The sequence below is a fragment of the Kogia breviceps genome, chromosome 10 (genome assembly GCF_026419965.1).
Source record: "Kogia breviceps isolate mKogBre1 chromosome 10, mKogBre1 haplotype 1, whole genome shotgun sequence".
NCBI lineage: Eukaryota > Metazoa > Chordata > Mammalia > Artiodactyla > Physeteridae > Kogia > Kogia breviceps.
In genome coordinates, this window is record NC_081319.1 from 25,524,971 (window position 1) to 25,546,903 (window position 21,933).

The 21,933-nt window shown below is 40.5% G+C and overlaps 1 protein-coding gene across 5 annotated transcripts in view; it reads left to right on the plus strand.

Annotated features, from left to right (window-relative positions):
• ADAMTS9 (ADAM metallopeptidase with thrombospondin type 1 motif 9) overlaps positions 1-21,933 on the plus strand; it is a 226,863-nt gene that overhangs the window by 29,633 nt on the left and 175,297 nt on the right. For 4 of the 5 annotated variants that reach the window (XR_010842518.1, XM_059075759.2, XM_059075758.2 and 1 more), the window contains exons 5-12: positions 1,147-1,230; positions 1,331-1,446; positions 2,662-2,702; positions 2,835-2,940; positions 7,682-7,828; positions 9,091-9,232; positions 11,199-11,303; positions 17,679-17,824. Coding sequence is in view for 4 of the 5 variants with exons in the window: in XM_059075759.2 (XP_058931742.1) it covers positions 1,147-1,230; positions 1,331-1,446; positions 2,662-2,702; positions 2,835-2,940; positions 7,682-7,828; positions 9,091-9,232; positions 11,199-11,303; positions 17,679-17,824 (887 nt within the window). In the remaining variant the exon portion in view is untranslated. The remainder of the gene's footprint in view (positions 1-1,146; positions 1,231-1,330; positions 1,447-2,661; positions 2,703-2,834; positions 2,941-7,681; positions 7,829-9,090; positions 9,233-11,198; positions 11,304-17,678; positions 17,825-21,933) is intronic. The other variant, XM_059075761.2, reaches the window with a different exon arrangement.

The window sequence follows — 21,933 nt, forward strand, 5'->3', positions numbered from 1 at the left end:
ATTCTCATACACGGTGTCACATACTGCTATTTTCTTGAAACACTGGAGATTGTTCCGTATAGCCCATGTGCTCTGCCTTCATTCATTTTAAGCCTCAGCATAGCATTCCTATTAATAGATTGATTCTAGTTTATTTGAATGGGAATCTGCTTGTATTAAATTTCCCCAATGAATATGAAAAGCAGCCATTTGGGAACACTGACTTAGAATTTCTCCTTCCTTCTCCGTGGCCTGTGGTTCTCCTTGTGTTTCCCTGCACTGATGTGAACCACCCCCCACTGTGTTCCCCAACCCTTATCCCACCTGCCTCCCCTCCCCACTCTCCCTCACCCCCCTTCCTCCAGCTCAGTCCCATGTGCCCCTGCCCTCTCCTGTCCTGGAGGAGGGAAAGGAAAACCTAGTCAGGCCTTGCATAGACTCAACTCCATTTCTAACCCATAAATTCAGACCTGTTAAGGATTTTGATGACAAGCATGGACTCAGTGTCAAATTGACCTTGGCTGAGAATTCTGGCTCTGCTACTCACTGCTGGCTGTTTAGTCTTGGACAAGTTGCTTAACTTCTCTGAGCCTCAGTTTCCTCATTTGTTGAGCACAGATTATAGTCACACCTAGCCCAGAAAGTTGCTGTGCAGTTTTGAGCAAGGATCTAGCCCACAGTAAGCATTCAATGGATGTTAGCTCTCATAATTAACAATAATAATGAAAACAAACCAAAAACAGCAAAACAGGTTACCGGGTTGTGGAGAACACAAATAGTTGGTACAACAGCAGTGTTAGCAAGTCTGTGGTCCATGTGAGATTCCATAAATGGCAATCCAGCTTCAACAGGGATGAAAAAGCTTGATCAAAAGTTAATATCCAGTGTTTTGGCACAAAGAACTGCTAAGTTACATGGCAATGCAGTTTCCTTGGAAAACATCTTGAAATTTAAATTTGTTTGCATTCATTACTGTCCAAAGCTGCCGTCTATGAATTTTACAAAGAGACTTTTAAGAAATGTTTGTTGACTGAATGAAAGTTCACAACTCCAAAATGCATATGTTGCATGAACCATAAAAAGAGGTGGAGCCCAGCATAAGAAGTGAATTGCTTATTGCTTACACGGAGTTCACAATTAACTTTGAAAAATTTATCTCGGTTGCAGGTAGCCTCTATCTATAAAGACCCAAGTATTGGAAATTTAATTAATATTGTAATTGTGAACTTAGTTGTGATTCATAATGAACAGGTAATAAAGTTTTTTTCTTCTTTCTTCTCTCTGTATCCGAAATGGCATATCTAATTGGTATTGGTGCAACGGACCAACCATAATTCTTTTCTGTATTTAGGAAGGACCTTCCATATCTTTTAATGCCCAGACAACATTAAAAAACTTTTGCCAGTGGCAGCATTCAAAGAACCATCCAGGTGGAATCCAGCATGATACAGCAGTTCTTGTAACGAGGTATATGGATGTCTATTCCTGCAGTCTTTTAGTTTCTGGTCACGTTGATGGGATGAGGTCGTATATTCCTGGTAGCCAGCCCTTAGCCCAGGGTTTTTCAACCTCAGCACTATTGACATTTTGGATCAGATGATTCTATGCTGTGGGGACTGCCCTGTGCCCTGCAGGATGTTTAGCAGCATCCTTGGTCTCTGCCTACTACCTACCAGTAACTCTCCCCCCTCTTAACTGTAACAACCAAAAGTGTTGTCCAGATGTTGCCACATGCCGTCGAGGGTGTGTGGTGGAGGAGGGCAGAATAAACCCCCGTTTGGGAACCAGTAACCCATCGCTGCCAAGTAGGCAATAAATGTGTTAGGCAGGTCTGAAAGTAAACAGCTGTATAGAGCGGGCAGCTGCCATTCCCATTGAGCTCGTTACCATGCAGGATATAAGGCCAATGTTGCCAGCTTTTGTTATTCTGTAAGAAACCAGAAATAAGGATACTTTTTTTGGAAAATATTAAATCTCCCATTTTTTTTTTTTTTTTTTAACTTTGTGGTACGTGGGCCTCTCACTGCTGCGGCCTCTCCCGTTGCGGAGCACAGGCTCCGGACGCGCAGGCTCAGCGGCCGTGGCTCACGGGCCCAGCAGCTCCGCGGCTCATGGTATCTTCCCAGATCGGGGCACGACCCCGTGTCCCCTGCATCGGCAGTCGGATTCTTAACCACTGCGCCACCAGGGAAGCCCCCAATTTTTAAATGGTAGCTTCTAGCTCAAAAATATTTAAAATGCTGTGCAAGGCAGCAAAGAGGTCTGCTGGCCTAGTGTGTCTCCCATCGGTCACCTTTGATATGATCACAAACACTTGCTCTTAGATCAACCTAAATGAAAGGCATTTAGAGCCTTCTCAGAATGTTCTTCAGAAACTAGAATCACTTGCCTCAAGGTATGAGGAAAAATCCTGGACTGAAAGGTTTTCACTTGCCCTTGGCTACCCCTGTGGCAGAAGGAGACCTCTCAGTGTAGCTTTTAATCTCTAAGCCAGTGATTTCCTAAAGTTTTTTGAGTTGCAAAGCCCTGGCTCTGCTAGTCTGCTTTTTGTAAAACCAATACTCTCCCCCCCCCCACTCCCCGAAAATGGTGATGTTGTGAATACCTGGAAGATTCTAAAGTGTTTGCTTGTATTGACATTTACTCTTTGGTGTCAAGACCCTAAGTCTGCTTTGCTTTCAGACAGGATATCTGCAGAGCTCATGACAAATGTGATACTTTAGGTGAGTCCACTGTGCGTATCCTCTCTGGCTACAACAGTTTATGACGTGTTTTTCTTCCAAGCCACAAATGCTTTTTAAAGTAAATCCTTGTGGGTTTTGTTTTTTGTTTTTTTTTCTTTTCCCTTCTAATAGGTCTGGCTGAACTGGGAACCATTTGTGACCCCTACAGAAGCTGCTCTATCAGTGAAGATAGTGGATTGAGTACAGCTTTTACAATAGCCCATGAACTGGGCCATGTGTACGTTTCTTCTCCATATTTTCACTTAATTTGGAGTGACCTAAAACTTCTGTTCCTTCATATCAGTGAGCATTCACTTGACTTTAGAGGGTGTAAGACGCTTCTTGAATCATAGTTGAGTTTGCAGGGTTGAAAAGCTTGGAATGTAGCTGGCAGAAATTACTATGACTTCCGGAAGCTAAATAAATACAGTGCACCCTCTTCAGCCATAGCTCATGCATCTCTTTGGTTTAACTGTACAAGTTTTCTAGGCAAGGTCTAATATGCTCCTTTCCTACTGCAAAGTGGAAAAAAGGGGGCCTTTCTACCCCCTCCACTGAAGCAGAGGGTATATCAGCCCAGAGAACTTACCTGACACAACATCTTTGTTTAGTAGGGTCCTCCAGCTGTGGCCCGCACGGTTTTCCCAAACCCAGATCATTCCTGATTTTAGTTATATCTAAGGTTATCCTTTAGATATTAGCCTCTGGAACAGAGCTATCCCTCTTTTAGGGGAAAAAATGAGCAAAGATACAGAGAAGAAGCTATTTCCTAATTATGTTCACTATGTGCCTGGTCGTTATGAAATTGGCTTTTCCTTTTTGTTCTTTAGAGCCAGAGCCTGGTTAGAACATGGGGCAAAACAGTATAAATTTATTCAAAATTATTCTGGTTTTTGATCTGCCCTCTTTTCTTTCTAGAATGATTAAATTACTCATACTATATCCTTTTGAAATACTTTTCTCAAAAGATGTCCTTAGTATAATACAGCTGTATATCAATCTGCATGTCAGATGTTAACTTTATTTAGAGATAACATCATCTGTTAAGCAAGCTTTTTCATTCACCAAATGTTTTTTTAAGGCACTTTACGTGCAGTGTAGTATAATAGGCATAAAGCAAGATGCATATATAGAGCTATCTCCAATCCAATTCCACATATAATGCATATATTTTCAAGCATATTTTAAGAGCACACCCCTTTTTTTTTTCTCCAAAGGAAATATCGTCAGATGCCCAATATTTAGAGAATAAAAGAGGCATGACTTTCAGTTAAGCCCTTGTGGCACATCAGAGTCCTGCTTAGTCAGCTGCCTCTCTGTCCTTTGATTTCTGAAACACCTTCATGAAAAGCAAGGATTTCTTGGAACTAGGTTTGAAAACTACTGATTTCACCAGCATTTCCCAAAGTACAGGGCTCTAACCCTGATTCCAAGAGAATGGTCCATGGGGGAAAAAAAGAGTTTTGTAATCCAGTGATTTAAAAAAATTTTTCCTAGTCTAGCCATGTTTGGAATGCCAAGGCCAAACGGCATAAAGTAAAGGCTCTGACAAGTCCTATATTAAAGTGTTGATTTCATTTAACTCAGTTTCCCCAAACTTATTTTAAAAGAATCTTTGGGGGCTTTTCATGTGTTTGTTCTACATGAAATCTGGTAAATTACTTGAGACCTATAAATAGAAGGTATAGATTTCACAGTGAGGAATAGGGTGGCATTTCAGTGGGGTGGCTATTCCTTCCCGCCCCAGAGAATGGAATGGGGAAAGTTACAGGGATAGAAATGTATTCAAAGGGCGAGAGTTTGTGTGATTTTTTTTTTTTTTTTTTTTTTGGCTGCTTTGGGTCTTCGTTGTGGCGCATGGGCTTCTCACTGCAGTGGCTTCTCTGTTGTTGCGGAGCAGGGGCTCTAGGTGCACGGGCTTCAGCAGTTGCAGCACGCGGGCTCAGTAATTGTGGCACGCGCGTTGTAGAGCACAGGCTCAGAAGTTGTGGTGCGCAGGCTTAGTTGCTCCACAGCATTTGGGATCTTCCTGGACCAGGGATTGAGCCTGTGTCCCCTGCATTGGCAGGCAGATTTTTAACCTCTGCACCACCAGGGAAGTCCCTGAGTGATTAACAGATTAACATTTGCCCCCAAAATATGACTAACAAGAATATACATTTAAAGAAATATAATTAATTTCCTGTTAACTCCTTTCCCCAAAAGAGTTTATAAACCCCTTTTAGATAGCCAGTTTATAAAATTGACATTTTGAGGGAAGTAGGAATTTTGAGTAGCAAAAACAAAATATTTTAAGCTATAGAGAAGTCTCAATTCACAGTTAACAAACATCCCCCCCTGCAAAAACCATGTTGTTGACATTGTTCTAGGAGCTTTCATTTACGTTATCTCCCTTAATCTTTATAATCCTCACAAGGTAGATATTATTGTGTCCCTGTGTTTGACTTAGAGATATTAAGCTACCCAAAGCGTAGTAGCTAATGCTGGCGTAGGAGCATATGATGTTGGAGCACCAGTTCTAAGGCAGAGTCAGCAGGCAGCCAGATACCCAAGTTCTGGATGGAATTGTTCTAACATTCCCTTTGACTTGAGGAAAATATATGCTGTTTCCCTTCCTGTAAGATGGAAACAATACATATACCCCTCTTCTCAAAAAGTGTCAGGAAACAAGAAATGAAATAATTGGTGAATGATGTGAATTGTGGCTTAAACAGAAAGTATATTGCTAGCCTGTTAATGAATTATTTTTCTTTTGGTGCCTTGTCTCTTTGAGTTAGCTTTTGTTCATATTTTAAGAAAAGTAAAAATCCTTTTTTAAAAAAATTTGCTACCGTACTCTGTAGCAGATTTTCTAATGAACTTTTTCAAAATTAAATGTTAAGTTGTTACAGTCATGACTTTCTGATAATATAAACCCCAAGAGCTGTTGGGAGGAAAAAGCAACTGACCTTGTATTTGTTGAGCGTCATTGTATGTTCACAAATAGCTCCGGGCTTCTCGTACCAGCTTCATACACACCCAGAATCTAAGAGTCAGGAAGAATTCGGGAGGTAATTGAGTCTCTACTGAATACAGAAATCCTTACACAGTGTTTCTGACTAATCTTCCGCAACTTGCCTCGTAAGAGAGAATGTAGTTTGTATGTATTCCGAAACAGGAGGTTTTAGAATCAGTTTGAAGTAGACTCCAATCCCAGCTCCCTTAGTAACCATGTGACCTTGATCAAATATTGATAGTTAAACCTCTCTACAACTCAGTTTCCTTTTCTGTAAAATGTGGATAATAATAGCACACTATTAATTGGGTCAAATAAAATTAATAAAAAATAAAATAATTTTAAATGAAATCAAGTAAAATTAAATGAAATAAAGCATCGAATGCATTTAACACACCAGCTGGAGCATTGTGAATGCTAAAAAAGTCTTGGTAATTATTTTTTAGTAAGTGCTCAATTAATAGTTGTTATACCACCCCTACTATGAGCAAACGTGCCTAGCATTTGAATGAAAAAAAAAGTTTTCTGTTTACATGGTGAAATAAACTGGATTTTCTCAAGTCATGGTGGGGTGGGGAATAAACGCTAGCTCCTTTCCACCAGGGAGAAACAAACAAGAAATATTTGAAAACTTTGCTTGTATTAGGTTTGTTGATGGAGGTATTACACTGACTCTGCAGCTGGGATTTGGAAACTTGGGCAGTCATTCCTTTCAGAAAATAGACTCTTAAGCATTTATTACTATTAAGCTCAACGAAGAAGGTTGGAGTTTTCCCATCTTACATTTCCCATCTGGCAATTATTGAGGGGGCCAAATTTTTAAAAGAAAAAGGAAATCAAACATGAGAAATTACTGATATGGACTTCACAGACTTATTCCAGCTTTTATTTTTATATGAAGCAAGTCTACATACTTTTTCTGACTCGCTTGTTTTTGTAACTCAAGGTGAACTAGTGAAGGGAATTCCTCCCCAAATGCCAAATTAATCATATACATCAACGTTGTGATTCAGAATAGTCATCCAGAGGACAGCCCCTGTGAGCTTGTTACCCAATGGATAATTATCTTACTGAGAAAGGCATGTGGGCCATAGAACTGATGTTTCTGGATTGAGAAATGCTTCCTGTCATTTTTTTCCCCACTTCCTCTCTCTAAGCCAAGAATGGCAAATATGTGTTAATGCTGCTGCCGAGTTCCCTCCCAGACCCAAGAGGATGTTGGCACTCCATCACAGCCTTTTCTCGGGCAGAACCTGGATTAGTTTAAGAATACTTTTGTGCCCAGATTTTCAGGAAGCTGGTACCAATCAATTGTAATTGGCATGAAGCTTGAAACTATTTGCCATCTCTGAGTTAAGCCAACTGAATTGGCGTGCCTCTCGTTTCCATGCTTGCAGTTTTTCTTAATGGGTTTTATTGTGCACGAACTTTGCATACCTCTATAACGGTATACTTGCAGGGTTTTAGCATCTGTCAGCCTGACCCAAAGAAGAAGAGATGCCAAGACCCACCCTGAGCCTCTCATTAGGAAGCTTTTGACTTCAAGTTTTGACAATTGACTGACTCTTTATGTGCAGAATGTTATCATAACCTGCCAAGTTCTTGACGCTACAAATTGGCCTTCAACAGCTTATTAGGAATTCCAACTACTGTATTCTAGCACCAACTACAGCACATGCAGAGCCTCTGCAATTCCAAAAAGTACAGCTAAACCAAATAGTGGCCCAATTCACTTTTTTTTTTTTTTTTTTTTTTTTTTACATTAAAGGCACTTTGTATTCAGTTGGGTCAGAAGTATGTTTTATTCTACTCCCTACCTTTAATCCTCTAGTAGGTTTTGTTCTGCTCACCAGGACTCAGGTTCTTATCCATAATGCAATAGTCAGTTGGATTTTTTCTCTAAGATGCGTTCTTAATGCAGTTATAACAGCTCTATCTCTTAGTGTTTATTGACTTTTTTATATCATTGTCTCCTTGGCCTTAGGTTCAACATGCCTCATGATGACAACAATAAGTGCAAAGAAGAAGGAGTCAAGAGCCCCCAGCATGTCATGGCCCCAACACTAAACTTCTACACCAACCCCTGGATGTGGTCAAAGTGTAGTCGAAAATATATCACTGAATTTCTAGAGTAAGAGTTGAACTTTCTTTGAGCACAGCCTTCATGCTAGTATCTGGCCTCCATGCAGTGAACTAATTGTGGGAAAGAAAATGTAGAGTCAAGCATTCCTTTTGAGTTGTTATTTTTGTTGACATTCCTGGGAGGAGGGAAAAGAAAAATACTCTCTGACATCTGTATAGTTCATGTCCTCACCAGAATTTAGCAGATTACAGACTGAGCTCAAGAAAAAGGTTGGGATCTTAAAGAGAACGTGTACATGTTGCTCCATTCTTGGTAAAGCTGTGAAATCTGTGCACGTCTTGGGGAAGGGACCATGAATATGATGACATGATGAAGGAAGGCCACAAATATTTATGTGCTTCTAACTTAGTAATTTGGTGTTGGAAAGGGGTAGTGAAGTGAGACGCCCCCAAAGAACATTACATGAGTGGATGAAAATTGCACAGACCTCCATATTGTCGAATTGAGAACATTCTCTCTCTTTCTCTATCTCCTTGACTCTTTCTCCTTCTCTCTTTTCTTGTTCTTTTTTTTTAAGCTTCCCACCAGGCTGCTCAAGGATTCAGTTACATTATACAATATCCTTGTGTCACAGATTTATTGCTCATCTCTCCCAGATGTACAAAAGGTTAAGGGATTGTCCCAAGGTCACTGGGTGTATATTTCCCCAGCCACGGGGAAGAGGGGGTTTTGTTAATCAGAACTCACCGGGTGTGAATTTTCCAGAAGAGGTGTTTGCAGAAACATGGAAGAACTGGCAGGTTGCTGGTGTGTGTGTGTGTGTGTGTGTGTGTGTGTGTGTGTGTGTGTGTGTATGTGTGTGGTTTTTTTAACCAGATGATCTAAAGTGTTTCTTATTGTAACACTAAGCAAATCAGCAAATATTTACTAAACACTTGTTGTTATGGACAGGGCCCCATGCTTGGGTGAAAAAGGCACTATTTTTACCCCTAAGACACTTCACTCTATTGGAGAAGACGTCAGAAAATAAATAGGTAATTGCCCCGAAAGGTGGTAAATTCTGGAACAGGTACATATTTCCTCCTGGTTACGTTGTATGCACAGCTGGTGGTTCCACAAACAAGTATGCACCAAAAATAGAACTTCAGCTTCTGGATTCAAGTTTGGATGAAATGAATAAAACAAATACAAAAAAGGAACCATCTTCTGTACCATTAAAATGACAGAATGGCCTTCACTGTCATCTGGAGCCTTTGACAGTCATATCTTATCCACTGCCCTCACTATCTCTGTTTTTCTGCTTTCCACAGCACTGGTTATGGCGAGTGTCTGCTTAACGAACCTGAATCCAGACTCTATCCTTTGCCTCTCCAACTGCCAGGCCTCCTTTACAACGTGAATAAACAATGTGAATTGATTTTTGGACCAGGTTCTCAGGTGTGCCCGTATATGGTAAGTGTCTGGGGGCCGTTTCTACCCTCATAAATGGATTCTGGACTTTTTTTAATACATAGTTTTCCATTGGATTCTCACTCTTAACGTAAACCACTCATGGAGTGGTCCATTGACTATTAATGATAATAGTAATAATGATGATGGGGATAAACAGTAATAGCGCTCGGTGTTGCATGTGGGCCTTACCTGCACTTTCTCATTTCACTCTCAGCCCAAAAGGGAGATGCCATTACCATTTTCATTGTATAAGTGGTAAGCGAGGCTCAGAGGGGACAAGGTTACAGAGCTCGTAATGACAGAGCTCAGCCCTTTTCTCTCCTTGTCTCCTTTTCTTCCCACTGCCTTGTCCAGATGACTTTTATTATAGGCGCTCTTCTAGATTCAGTAATTCATGAGACAGACCTGTTTCCCTATTTTAGCTTGTCGAAGCTGTGTCCTATGACCACCTGGGGCTTGAAACTGTTTCTGGTGGTAGCTCAGCTGACGAGTGTGTGATACTTTGATGTATGTGTCATGGACGTTTGGACCAGTGATTTGATCCAGTGGTTATCAGGAAGCATATCAGCAGAACTGTACTTCTCTGGGATGCCCCATTCTGTTCTTTTGGGTATTTGTTTATTTTGCTGGGAGTGGTTCAGAGATAGCATGGTAATTTGGCAGGTACAGTGATTCCATGGAAATAACAAAAAATTTTCTGCAAAATGTATCTATGATTATATTCGTTTCTCTGTTACTCATCATAGCAAACAGGAGGAGTAATGCACATGCCCAAGAACGGAAAGGTTAAGCAAACTGTAGTATCTCCATTTAATGAAATAGTATACAAAAATTGAAAAGTAACTCTACAAGGGAACATGCTCTAGCTATAGTTTTAAATTAAAATAACAGGATAAACAGTTATTTTACAGAGTATGTTCTCGATGTAAAAGGGGGAAAAAAGCTTCAGGAAAGACTGGATCATTTAAAGCTTTTTTTTCTATTTAAAAATAGTAGCTTCTGAATTTTTCTACTATGAATATTGTTTATTTTCATCATCAGGGGAAGAATTATCTTTAAAAACTATGCCTGAAACAGAGCTAAATATGTCAACTTGGATAACTCAAAAAACATAGTGTGTAGAGGGGGAAAACAGGAAGTTGTAGGATGTATCCATATATTCTGAAATATCGAACAGCATTGTTTGTTTAAAGCTGAAATGCTGTATATTATTGATAGATATTTCTACATTTGTAGTAAAAGCAATGGGAATGATGAGATGGTGAGTATCACGAGGACGGTGGTTACCTGTGGGAAGAAGGGGAAGGGATTGGGATTAGAGAATGAGTGTGCCTGGCGTTCAGCTGGGCCTGTGAAGTCTTCTTTGTTTGGGTGGTGGACACATGGGTATCCATTATGTTATTGTTCATACGTTTTGTATACCTGAAATATTTCATGATATTTTGTCCCTTCTTTCCTCTGACAACCCCTGAAAGCTCTAGAAAAGAGTCATAATATGATCATGATAATATATGCTTAGTAGGAAAAAACACCAGTTTTAGCATCAAGCCAAACGTTAACTCTAATCACAACATAACTCAAAACCCACTCTCCAGTCACAGCTCATTGCAAACCTAAACTCACATCACATATTTCCAGTGTGATACTTTACTCTTTGCCAGCCTCAGTTTCCTTATCTGTAATATGAGGAGATGTTACTAGGACCAGATGACATCTCGTATGTTTCTGTTGCACAGTAGTTCCCCCTTTGACACCCCCGCAAGTCCTCCCAGGCATGGAAATGTGTCTCCTGGGCTGCTCTCTGTATCTGTCAGAATATTTTATCATTTATCATACCAAGAAAAAAAATCCCTTTCTAACCTACACTCTACATCATTGGCAAAACGTTAGTTGAAAGCAACCATTGCCTTGCTTGATATCCTCTGAGCACATTGTCACTGAATTGTCATTCAACTGAATTGCGCAGATGCAGTGTAGACGGCTCTGGTGCAATAACGTGGATGGAGCACACAAAGGCTGCCGGACTCAGCACACGCCCTGGGCTGATGGGACCGAGTGTGAGCCTGGAAAGGCAAGTAACGCCCCGATCTATCCTTCTGTCTTGGGGCAGACATGGGCAAGATGTGGGCTGTAGGCTCAGTCACCATTGTTTAGAACATAAGTTAATGTAGCATATTTCAGCATGCAAAATACTTTTTTGAGGCAGGAGGTTCAACTTTACTGTTGAAAGTTGTGCAGACTTACCCTATAGCATGATACTGACACGAGGGACATAGCTATCATTATTGCCTCGATTTTAAGACATACTTTTTCTCATTTTAATGTTTTTTAAATCCCCATGTGCTTTTCAATTTATGGGTACATTTAATGTGAGGTAACATTTCTTTTCTCTCTCTCTCTCTTTCTCTCTCTTCCTCTTTCTTTTGGGGTGGCAGTGGAAGGCCGTTATTAAGTTGGTGGAACATCTTAAAATTACGGAAATACGGGAAGACTTACTGTGCTTACTACTTGGATACAAGGCTTTTCCCAGCCTGTATTGACCCCTTTAAGGCACTGTGATGTCACCTGAGATACATCCAAATCCACATTCTGAGTTGGTTATATAATGGCTCCTACTTATTGGTTAATAACCAAACAAAATCTGCTGCTTGTACAACCCAATGATAACAATGTCCCAGCAACTAGCAATATGATTAATGCAACCTTTTGCACCTGGTGTCCATCTAAAAAAAAAAAAAAGGTAGTATGTTAAGGCTTTGGTTACAAAAAGTTTTAGATATAAACCTGATTTTTTTAAATCCATACAAAAAAATGGGGGCTTCCCTGGTGGCACAGCGGTTGAGAGTCTGCCTGCCGATGCAGGGGACACGGGTTAGTGCCCCCGATCCGGGAAGATCCCACGTGCCATGGAGTGGCTAGGCCCGTGAGCCATGGCCGCTGAGCCTGCGCGTCCGGAGCCTGTGCTCCGCAACGGGAGAGGCCACAACAGTGAGAGGCCCACGTACCGCAAAAAAAAAAAAAAAAAAAGGTGTTCAGTCACTTACCTATGATGTAATCCCTGTACAATATCTGAGTCTCATGTTATCCTTACATAAGTTTTTTCCTTTCTTCTCTCATTGTCCACTTTCCTTTGTTCTCATCTCCTTTCTGTTCTTCTACTTTGCCTTGTGGAATCAGTGGCCCCCACAGTGTTTCCCTGGAAACATGGCATCCTCAGAGATGAGGAACTTAACCATCCCTTCCCCATTTTTATAGATAGGAAACAGAAAAGAGAAGTGACTTGCCCAGGGTCATTCAGCTCATTCACGGCAGAGTCCTCACACACCCTACCCACTCCCTTCCCAATTCTCTCCTTTGCTTTCTTTGTCTGAAGGGGCTGCAGGGTCCACAGGAGTGACCATAACTCAAGCTCACTGAGCTCTTTAAGTTTCCATGGCCAAATAGGAGAAACAGTGGCTTATCCAGTTATTTCTCAGAGTGTTTTTTTTATTTTTTAAATTTTATTAGGGTGGTTTTATAAAATTATAATGAAGATGATATTTCACTTGATTTAGCTTGATTACTCCATCAGCTCTGGTCTCACTTCTCGATGGCTAGGACCTTAGCAATTGAGAATACAGCTTTCTCCAGGAGCCGCCTAAGAAAACAGCCTAAGGATATAGGCATAACAGTTTCTGTACCGCACCTTTCATTACCTTAAGAAGAAATATATCTCCTTAGCCATAGTGAACCTTTCACTTTTTTTTTTTTTTTTTTTTTTTTTTTTTTTTTTTTGTGGTACGCGGGCCTCTCACTGCTGCGGCCTCTCCCGTTGCGGAACACAGGCTCCGGACGCGCAGGCTCAGCGGCCATGGCTCACGGGCCCAGCTGCTCTGCGGCATGTGGGATCTTCCCGGACTGGGGCACGAACCTGTGTCCCCTGCATTGGCAGGCTGATTCTCAACCACTGCGCCACCAAGGAAGCCCAACCTTTCACATTTTGCAAAACATTTAACTCAAAGTTCTGATGGGCAGAGGATCATAGGTTTGAGTGGGGATATGGTTCTCAGGTTTCCATGGCAGCCATCAAGCATTCACTCTTTTTTCCTAAATGAAGATGTAGCCTCAGAGTCCTTCTAAACACAGTGACGCCTATAGCTGCTCTCAGTTGGTGGGAGATGACAATAGACATGGTATCTAGTTGACAACTTGGCTAGTTGGCTTGAGTTGGAGCCAGCCAACTATATATTTAAATGGAGTCTGTCTGAGCTCAAAAAAATCACTGGTATTATGTCATGGTTCTAAGTCAATCTGATGCACCCACCTACTATGTCTATTTCTGACACATGTTACTGCTGGAAAAACCATAACAAAGTAGAGCTTTCAATTGTGTGATGAAATGAATTGTATTTAGTAAAATAGTCATGTACAGGCTACCACGCTCCATGTAGTACTATGGTATCCAGTCAATCGTGGAGCACAGAACCTGGGAAGATGTCTGTTGTGTCTTCTTCTAGTCTTCTGTTTTTGTAACAGAAACAGAAAATAAGAGATTGCACGGTAATCTTATACCTGACAAATGGGGAAATTGGGGAGATCTTTCAGAAAACATTTCCCTTGTATGCTTTTGTTCAGCAAAAGCAAGCGTCATCGAGGTATTCCAAAAGGCAGATTCAGAACACCTTCAGAGAAGCAGCTATGTGGAGAACATGATAGGTACATTTTTAGTTTGTTTTAGAAAAGCGGCTAAGTCTAGCAACTTATATTAAAGATGTGGATGTTCGTTTGTTTGTTCCCCAGAAGAACATTTATGCATTTTACAAATAAGATGGTGAATATGTTGGCCTAGACGTTCTTTGTGTTTTTCCATTTCGCTTTTATTTTCATGGAATTGGCAGTAAAACTTTATCCTTTTCTCTAGCAAATTCTGTATCTCTTTGCTGCTGGGTTAATTTTTTTTTTCTTTCTCTTCTCTCTGCCCTGCTCCCTCAGCAGTAATCTGTCTTGGGTTGCTGACACAATGTTATTTTGATGAATGACTCTCTCATGTCCTTTTATTTTCTCCATTCTCTTCTTAAGTCCATTAACATTCTCATTTTAACCCTGTTTGTAAATCTGAGATTTGAAACTCTTGTGTTTTAAGCCTCCTTGGGACAAAATTGATCTCCAAATCGTTCTTCCAATCTCAAAAAGAGCATTTATGTAAAATATCATTTAAATGGTTCTGAACACTTTTAGGAAAGGCTGACTATATTTCGGCTCTGGCTCCAGTAGTCGCTAATGCTTTGTTATGATGTAATGGCTTTTCCAGTATATAATTATTGTTTGTTCAATTTCCTGGTAAAATAGATTATCTTGATACATATTCGCCAAACAGTCCCCCTGTCCAGCCTCTGTCACCTCAGGTTCTTCTCCTCTTCCCCTGAGGTTCTCCCTCCCCCTGTGAACCCCTGCCAGTGGTCACATCAGTAAGAAATGTTTTATTTGCAGATGAATTTTTAATTAGGTTTTCTTTTAAAAAGGGACCCTGTGAGGACATTTGAATCCAGTGCTGAATGACAACACTCTGCTTAACCTATGCCCTTATTCTGCTCTGGTTTATGGTAATGCTTAATGAGAATTATGTTCGCTTTGAAGATTATTCTTGTGTGGAGGTAGAGTCTATAGAATAGAGAGGACCACAGATTGAAGACTCAAGTGACATGAGGAAAAAAATGTATTTACAGACAAATTTCATTATGAAAGTCCACGACTAGTCATAGGAATGTTCTCCTTAGTGTGTAGAATTTATAAAATGTGTGCCTGGCATCAAGATTTGATGGCTGAATTTGGGCATCAGCTGTGACCTCAATTGTATATTAGTTAGGAATTTTGTTCAGGTCAGACCAAATCGTAGTAGTGTAAGCAAGTTGGCTCTTTTTCTGACACACACACACAAAACTAGTCAGAGGTAGGCAGGTCATAGAGCTATTATGGTAGGTCTACAGAATCATCAGAGACCCAGGTTCCTAATGTCTTTCTACTCTACTGTCATATGCAAGTGGCCATCATCCTCAAAGTCACAAAATTGCTGCTATAGCTCCAGCCATCAACTCTGAGTCCTGGGCAGAATGAAGCCAAAGGTCAAGGAACAAAGGGGCAAAAGGACCTTCCCAGGAATCTGACCCAATGAATTCTGCTGACATCTCTTTTTTTTTTTTAACTGCTGACATCTCTTTGACCATTCCTATCTATACAAGAATCCAGGGAAATATAGATTCTGTTAATAAGGATGAAGGAGAGAATGGATATTGGGTAGACACATTGGAGTGTCAGCCTTACCTAACCATCTCATTAATCTTACTTTTAAATTTCAGTCTTTATTTAGATGTCAACAGTTGTTCCCATTTGCTCACAGTTGAGAGGCAGCGTGTGTCACAGCTAAGAGTATGCACTCTGGAGCCAGATTGTCTGTGTTTCAGTATCAGCTCAGCCCCTTACCAGATGTTTGACATCAACCTCCCTGTGCCTCCATTTTCTTTTCTGTAGAAATGGGGGTAATAGTAGTACCTATTTCATAGTATGCTGTGAGAATTAAGTAAGTTAATGCATACATGGCGCTTAGAAGAATGCCTGGCAAATGTTAAGTGCTGTGTAAATATTTGCTCTTATTATTACAAACCTTGTTCAAGTTGGATCTCCTGTGTGCTCAGCTGTGCTTTCCATACACTGTCTCATGTTATACTCAAAACAACTTTGGCAGGTAGGTCCCCATTTTTCAGCTATGGAAGTAGAGTCCTGTGACTCATCCGAGGTCACAGTTAGTTGGTAGAATGGCCATCCCACACCACCAGACTGTTTGCCTGCTCAGCTTTGTCCCCTTAAGACCTGCTCTGTCCGATATGGCAGCTACTAGCTACCCATGACTGGCGAGCATTTGAAATGTCAGTCTGAACTGAAATGTTCTAAAATGAAAATACACACCAGGTGTTAAAAATCTAGCATGGAAAATAACGTGTGGGAAAAAAATCTTACTTATAATTTTATGTTGATTACATGGAGACATAGTAATGTCTTAGACATTTTGAGCTAAATAAAATATATTAAAGTTACCTTCAGTGTTCTTTTTGCTTGTTTTAATGTGGCTGCTAGAATTTTTTAAATTACATATGTGGCGCATGTTACGTTCTTATTGGATAGTGGTGCTCTAGACCAAGCTGCCTCTCATTGATTTTATGTGCATATATTCCAAGGAATGTTCAAGACCGCTGTAAAGACAACTACAAAATGATTTCAGGGAGTGATGTGGTCACCTCTGTCCTCATTTCTCGGGTGCAGAGTTGCCCAGGATTCTTTGGATGCCAAACCTTTTAAGCCTCAGCCAAACAGCCCAGAAAAGGGATGTGTCCTCAGATACTCAGGAGGATAATTACAAGGGAGAAGGCAGGGCAGAATAGAGAAAGCCTAACTGCACTCTTTAAAATAATTGTTCGCCAGACCTTTGCTGGGACTGGCCATTGACTGAGGCTTCACCAGCCTCTTATCTGTTCCCTTTCCCCACATGCTCCCCCCACCGCCTGGCCCCTAGGCTACTCTGCTTCTAACCTCCGTGCCTGGGTCCTCCCTGTGGATAAATCACAGTGGCCACCACCAGCCCCGCTTCAGAGATCTGAGCGAGCGGCAGGGCGTCACCCTCCCGCCGCCACTGCTGCCCCTCTTCCTTTGTCCATTGCTCAGTGACCTCGGCTTTGTGTCAGGGCCTCACACCCCAACAATGGCAGAGGGTTGAAATGGGCTTCCCCACTCACTTGTCCTGCTGAGGAGTTTTACTTTGTTTTGCTTTAAGCATCATGGCCTTCTTCCTGCTCTAGGCTGCAGAATCAGAAACCATTAGTAACCAAAAAGCAATAAAGTTTAGGGCTCCCTGTAATGTGTCCATTTTTGCTTTAGTCTCATCCTGTGTGCTCTGCTGGAGTGAGTTTATAGGAATCATGTAACTAGCTTTTTTTTCCCTCTCCCATTTAATTAAAATTGGTTTTCAAATCTGTGAGGAGCAAGCAGTAAAGCATTGCATTTTACCAGGCTCACAACATCTCTAGGCCTTGTTAATGGAGATGCACTTTGCAAATCCAATAACTCATTTCGGCCCTGTCTACAACGAGTAGACAGCCCATTCCCACGCCTCATTCTTCCAAGTAGACTAATAGAGCGCTTCTAGGCTGGCCATGGGACTTACCCTCACAGCCTGGAGCCAGCCACTCATTGGCCAGTTTTATTCAAGCCAGTGGTAAACGAAGACACAGCCTAAAACCACTAAGCCCGAGATTAAACTCCCTACCTTTTCCATGACTCACGGAGATGATGAAATTGTAGCATTTCAAACCAGCACATGGAAAACAATGAAAGTATGGTATATTTAAAAGGACAGCGGGTCCTACAATATCTCAAGCACCGAGCTCTCCCTCACTGTTCCCCTTATTAAATACAGCACTGCAAGTTTGGATTTTGTGTTCCCAAAGAAATGGAGGTCCCTGTGACTGATGGATCCTGGGGAAGTTGGAGTCACTTTGGAACCTGCTCAAGAACATGTGGAGGGGGTATCAAAACAGCTGTTCGAGAGTGCAACAGACCAGAGTAAGTCCTAGAACTCGTCACTCTTATTATTGGGGTAGCAGGGGTGAAAAATTCCTCAAGGGAATAATTTAGCTGGAGGCAAGTAAAGAGCTCTTTCCAAATTGGACAGTGGGTGGACATCTAGAGCTGCCCAGACCAATGTTATCTAAGCTCTATCTCTCTGTATTATTATTTTTTCTCCTGTAACTCTTTATTATTAAAAGTTTTGTTTCTTAAATGGTAGATGCTTTGTGTTGGTTGGTCAACAATTTTGACAGTCAGGTATATATCTCACTGCCCGCCTGCTCCCCCCACCCCCCACCCAGAGTTTGGGATAACACACTAATAAAGTGAACAAGTGGATTTTCATGAGGAAACAAAGAAATCGGACATTTCCTTCCAGATTGTAGATGAATGTATCCTTTCCAGTTAGCTACTGAAATGCTGAAAAGGGCACACAGACCCCCAAGGCGTCACGAGTGAACCTCAAGGGACCTGGAGCCCTAAGTCAGGATTTACTTTTGAATCAAAAGTAAAGTAAACTGCTTTTCAGGATAATTCTCAGAATGTGACCATGACTGTCTCTACCAGTAGAACCTTGCTGAAACTTACATGCTCAAATAAAGCCCACAGGCTTCTTTCCCAGCATCTTATCACAATAGACGTGTGTTTGGGGAGAGGCTATTTATAAGTGGATTTAAACAGTTGCTATCTTCATTATAAGTAATGACATCAAATTTTGTGTGGATATAAGATGCATAAAGTTTAAAGGGATAGAAAATAATACATGATATTATTGCCATTGAACCTGTGTAGCCCAAGAGGTCTTCCCAGATTAGTTTTTAGATGTGCAAACTCACAACCATTTTTAAGAACCAGCTGCGCTGGAGTTTTGTAAAAGGGTTTGGCTCAGCAGTGCTCATTTATTTTTAACAGCCTACATTAAGGATAGCAGACTGGATTGTAGAGAGAAGCAAGCAGGTAGAGGAGCAAAGTAGGCGTGTGCAGTAGACTAGGTTGTACTGTAGAGTACTGCAGACCAAGGGTGGGGTGCTTCCAATTTTTTATAAGGAGAATATGAATTGTATATACCAAAAAGGACATAGCTTTAGCCTGCTGTTGCAAGCCCTGGTCTAAATATGTATAGTCCAAAGCACAGATGGTGACCAATTTATTTTAATTTATTTTTGTTCACAGTCCAACATTATTTCATGTCCACGTAATATTAATCTCTAAGGACAAGTAAAGAGCTATAAGACATAGGCTCTGGTCTGTAAAAGTAACACTGTAGCTATGGATATAAACTAATACACGTTAGGTTAGATTTTTCCATAGCGTCTATACTTAGTATTAGTTTTTAAAATAATAATATAAATATAGTAGATGCTTTCAAAAAATTCAGATACAGGGCTTCCCTGGTGGCGCAGTGGTTGAGAGTCCGCCTGCCGATGCAGGGGACATGGGTTCGTGCCCCGGTCCGGGAAGATCCCACATGCCAAGGAGCGGCTGCGCCCGTGAGCCATGGCCGCTGAGCCTGCGCGTCCGGAGCCTGTGCTCCACAACGGGAGAGGTCACAGCAGTGAGAGGCCTGCGTACCGCAAAAAAAAAAAAAAAAAAAAAAAATTCAGATAGAAAAGTATATCATATAAAAACTTACTGCCATTATTATTCTTACCCCCAATACTCCCCCACAAGAAATAACCACTAAAAAATAATTTGTTGTGTGTTATTTCAAACTTTTAAAAGAGATTATAGATGTAATATGTATTATATGAAATAAATATTACAGAATATAAAATAAGGGTCATCCTATATATGTAGTGTTCCACAGCTTGCTTGTTAAAATCAGTTATATATCCTAGCTGCTTGTACTGTTGAAGTTTTAAAATAAAACATTTTAAGCTAGCAGCAGATGTGATGAATTTTTTTAAAACTTAAAAACTCTTGGGTGGCTACATTGAACCAAATCGTGATTATTATAGTGAGCTGTTATTATCATGATAGTGTGGATATTGCAAACAGTAGGTACTTTTAACATTTTGACTCAAGAATATTCCATTCAAAAGAAGTGGGGGGTTGTTGTTTTTTTTTTTTTTTAATAGTCTTAGAATAATTCTAAAAGTAGTGTGGAAAGTGGAAAGAGATAAATCACTTCATAATTGGAATGGAGCAGACAAAGAAAATCACCTAGTGTAAAGATCTCAGCAGGAAAAGATCTTGAGCTTCAAAGTGAAGCAAAGATCCTCTCATTCAGAAGTTAGGAACCGATCATTAAAGACTTCAATTAGAGGTCCTTGTCCTGGCTGTTTGCTATGGGAGGTTTTAAAATAATACAATCCACCTAGTTGAGTGTCAGCGCTGACATCATTTCATTAAAACTCCTCCAAGTTATTTGCACTTCGGGATGTCCCTGTGAACTAAGGAAGGAGTCTGCCTCTTAAAACCAAGGTTATGATGGCACTGGGGGAGTCAATTAGACAAGGGAAAGGGACACTGAAAAGGGAAAGTCAGGTCCAAATCAGTTTAAGAGCTTGTTCAGAGAAATTCGCAGAGCAAATGGTTCATTATGTAGAATGTGGAAGTGGTTGCTGTCCTGTTTCTCAGGAAGTTTCAGAGAATGCAGCCCCTCCCAGCACCCCACCCCCCCCCCCCCCCCCATTGCTGGCAAAATGCTTTTCTAGCAGTTTGCGGAGCCTTTAGAATATAATGAAGATCTCCATTTTCAGAATCCAAGGTATACCTTTATTGAGAACACTGGGTTGTTCTTATGTTTTCAGTGTATTCATGTGATTCAAAAATGTATTTATTTAGCATCTGGATACCTTAAGCTATATTTTTAGGTTTTTTATTTTCTTTGAAAGCATGCAAGCTAAAAAAGAGAAGCAGCCTTGCCATGTGTATGGGATCATGCTATACTTGATGAGCAAGCTTTAGAAAGCATATCCTTTCTAATTTCATGTCCCAAAAAAGTTGTTGGTCCCAACTGGTTCACTACCATGAGAATGGAGCCCTAATGTTTTATCTTTAAATGCTTTATTTTTTTAAACCCATTTTTGATTGATGCCCTGTATATAAGATAAGCATATGTTCTGATTTGTAAGGATGGTCCCAGTTTACATCTGTTGTCTTGGAGAAGTTACTGATAGCTCCCCTTTCAATTCTCAAAGTGTCCTGAATTAAACAATTATGTGGTCACCTGATCTATAAGAAACATGGTAATAGAATAAAATTTAAAATCAGAATGACTAAAAACATGACTTGGAGGACCAAAACAAGACAAAGCATTGGAAATAGGAGATGCATATTACCAGGCCATTGGACCATATACTTGTTGTTTTGTAATCTAAATTTGTCTCTGAGCTTCCTGGTGGCTGGAACAAAACGGTTTATAGAATTGTTCTAGTCCATCAAACTAAAAAATCACACGAGTTCTTTAGGAAAGGCAAAGTATTTCCTTCTTCTCGTGCTTCTCTTTTGCTTTTAAATTAGGAGATAGGTTAAATTAAAGAATAATAATAAATTCATAGATTTGAGAAAAGACAGGATTTGTGAACTAAATATTTCCCATTTAGGCTTTGAGCGTAGCAACTGCTTATGAAATCTTCCATAAAAGAGAATAAATATATGTTTGTTTCATGTAAGAAAACCATTCTCATTTGGGTGTAAAGAATGGCAGCAAAGTCTTTTTGAGTGCTGGGTTGAATGAATTTACAGATGGTCCCCAACTTACGATGGTTAGACTTAAGATTTCTTTACAATGGTGCAAAAGCAATTCGCATTCAGCAGAAAGAGTGCTTCAAATTTTGAATTTTGATCTTTGGTCAGGCTAGTGATACGCAGTACGATGCTCTGTTGATGTCGGGCAGCGGTGGCCACTGCACCTCCCAGTCAGCCACACGATCATGAGGGTAAACAACTAATACACTTAGAACCATTCTGTACCCAGATAACCTTTCTGTTTTTTACTTTCAGTATAGTCTTCAATACATTATAAGAGACAGTCAATACTTTATTATAAAATAAGCTTTGTGTTAGATGATTTTGCCCAACTGTAGGCTAACCTGAGTGTTTTGAGCATATTAAAGGTAGGCTAGGCCAAGCTAGGATATTCAGTAGGTTAAGTGCATTAA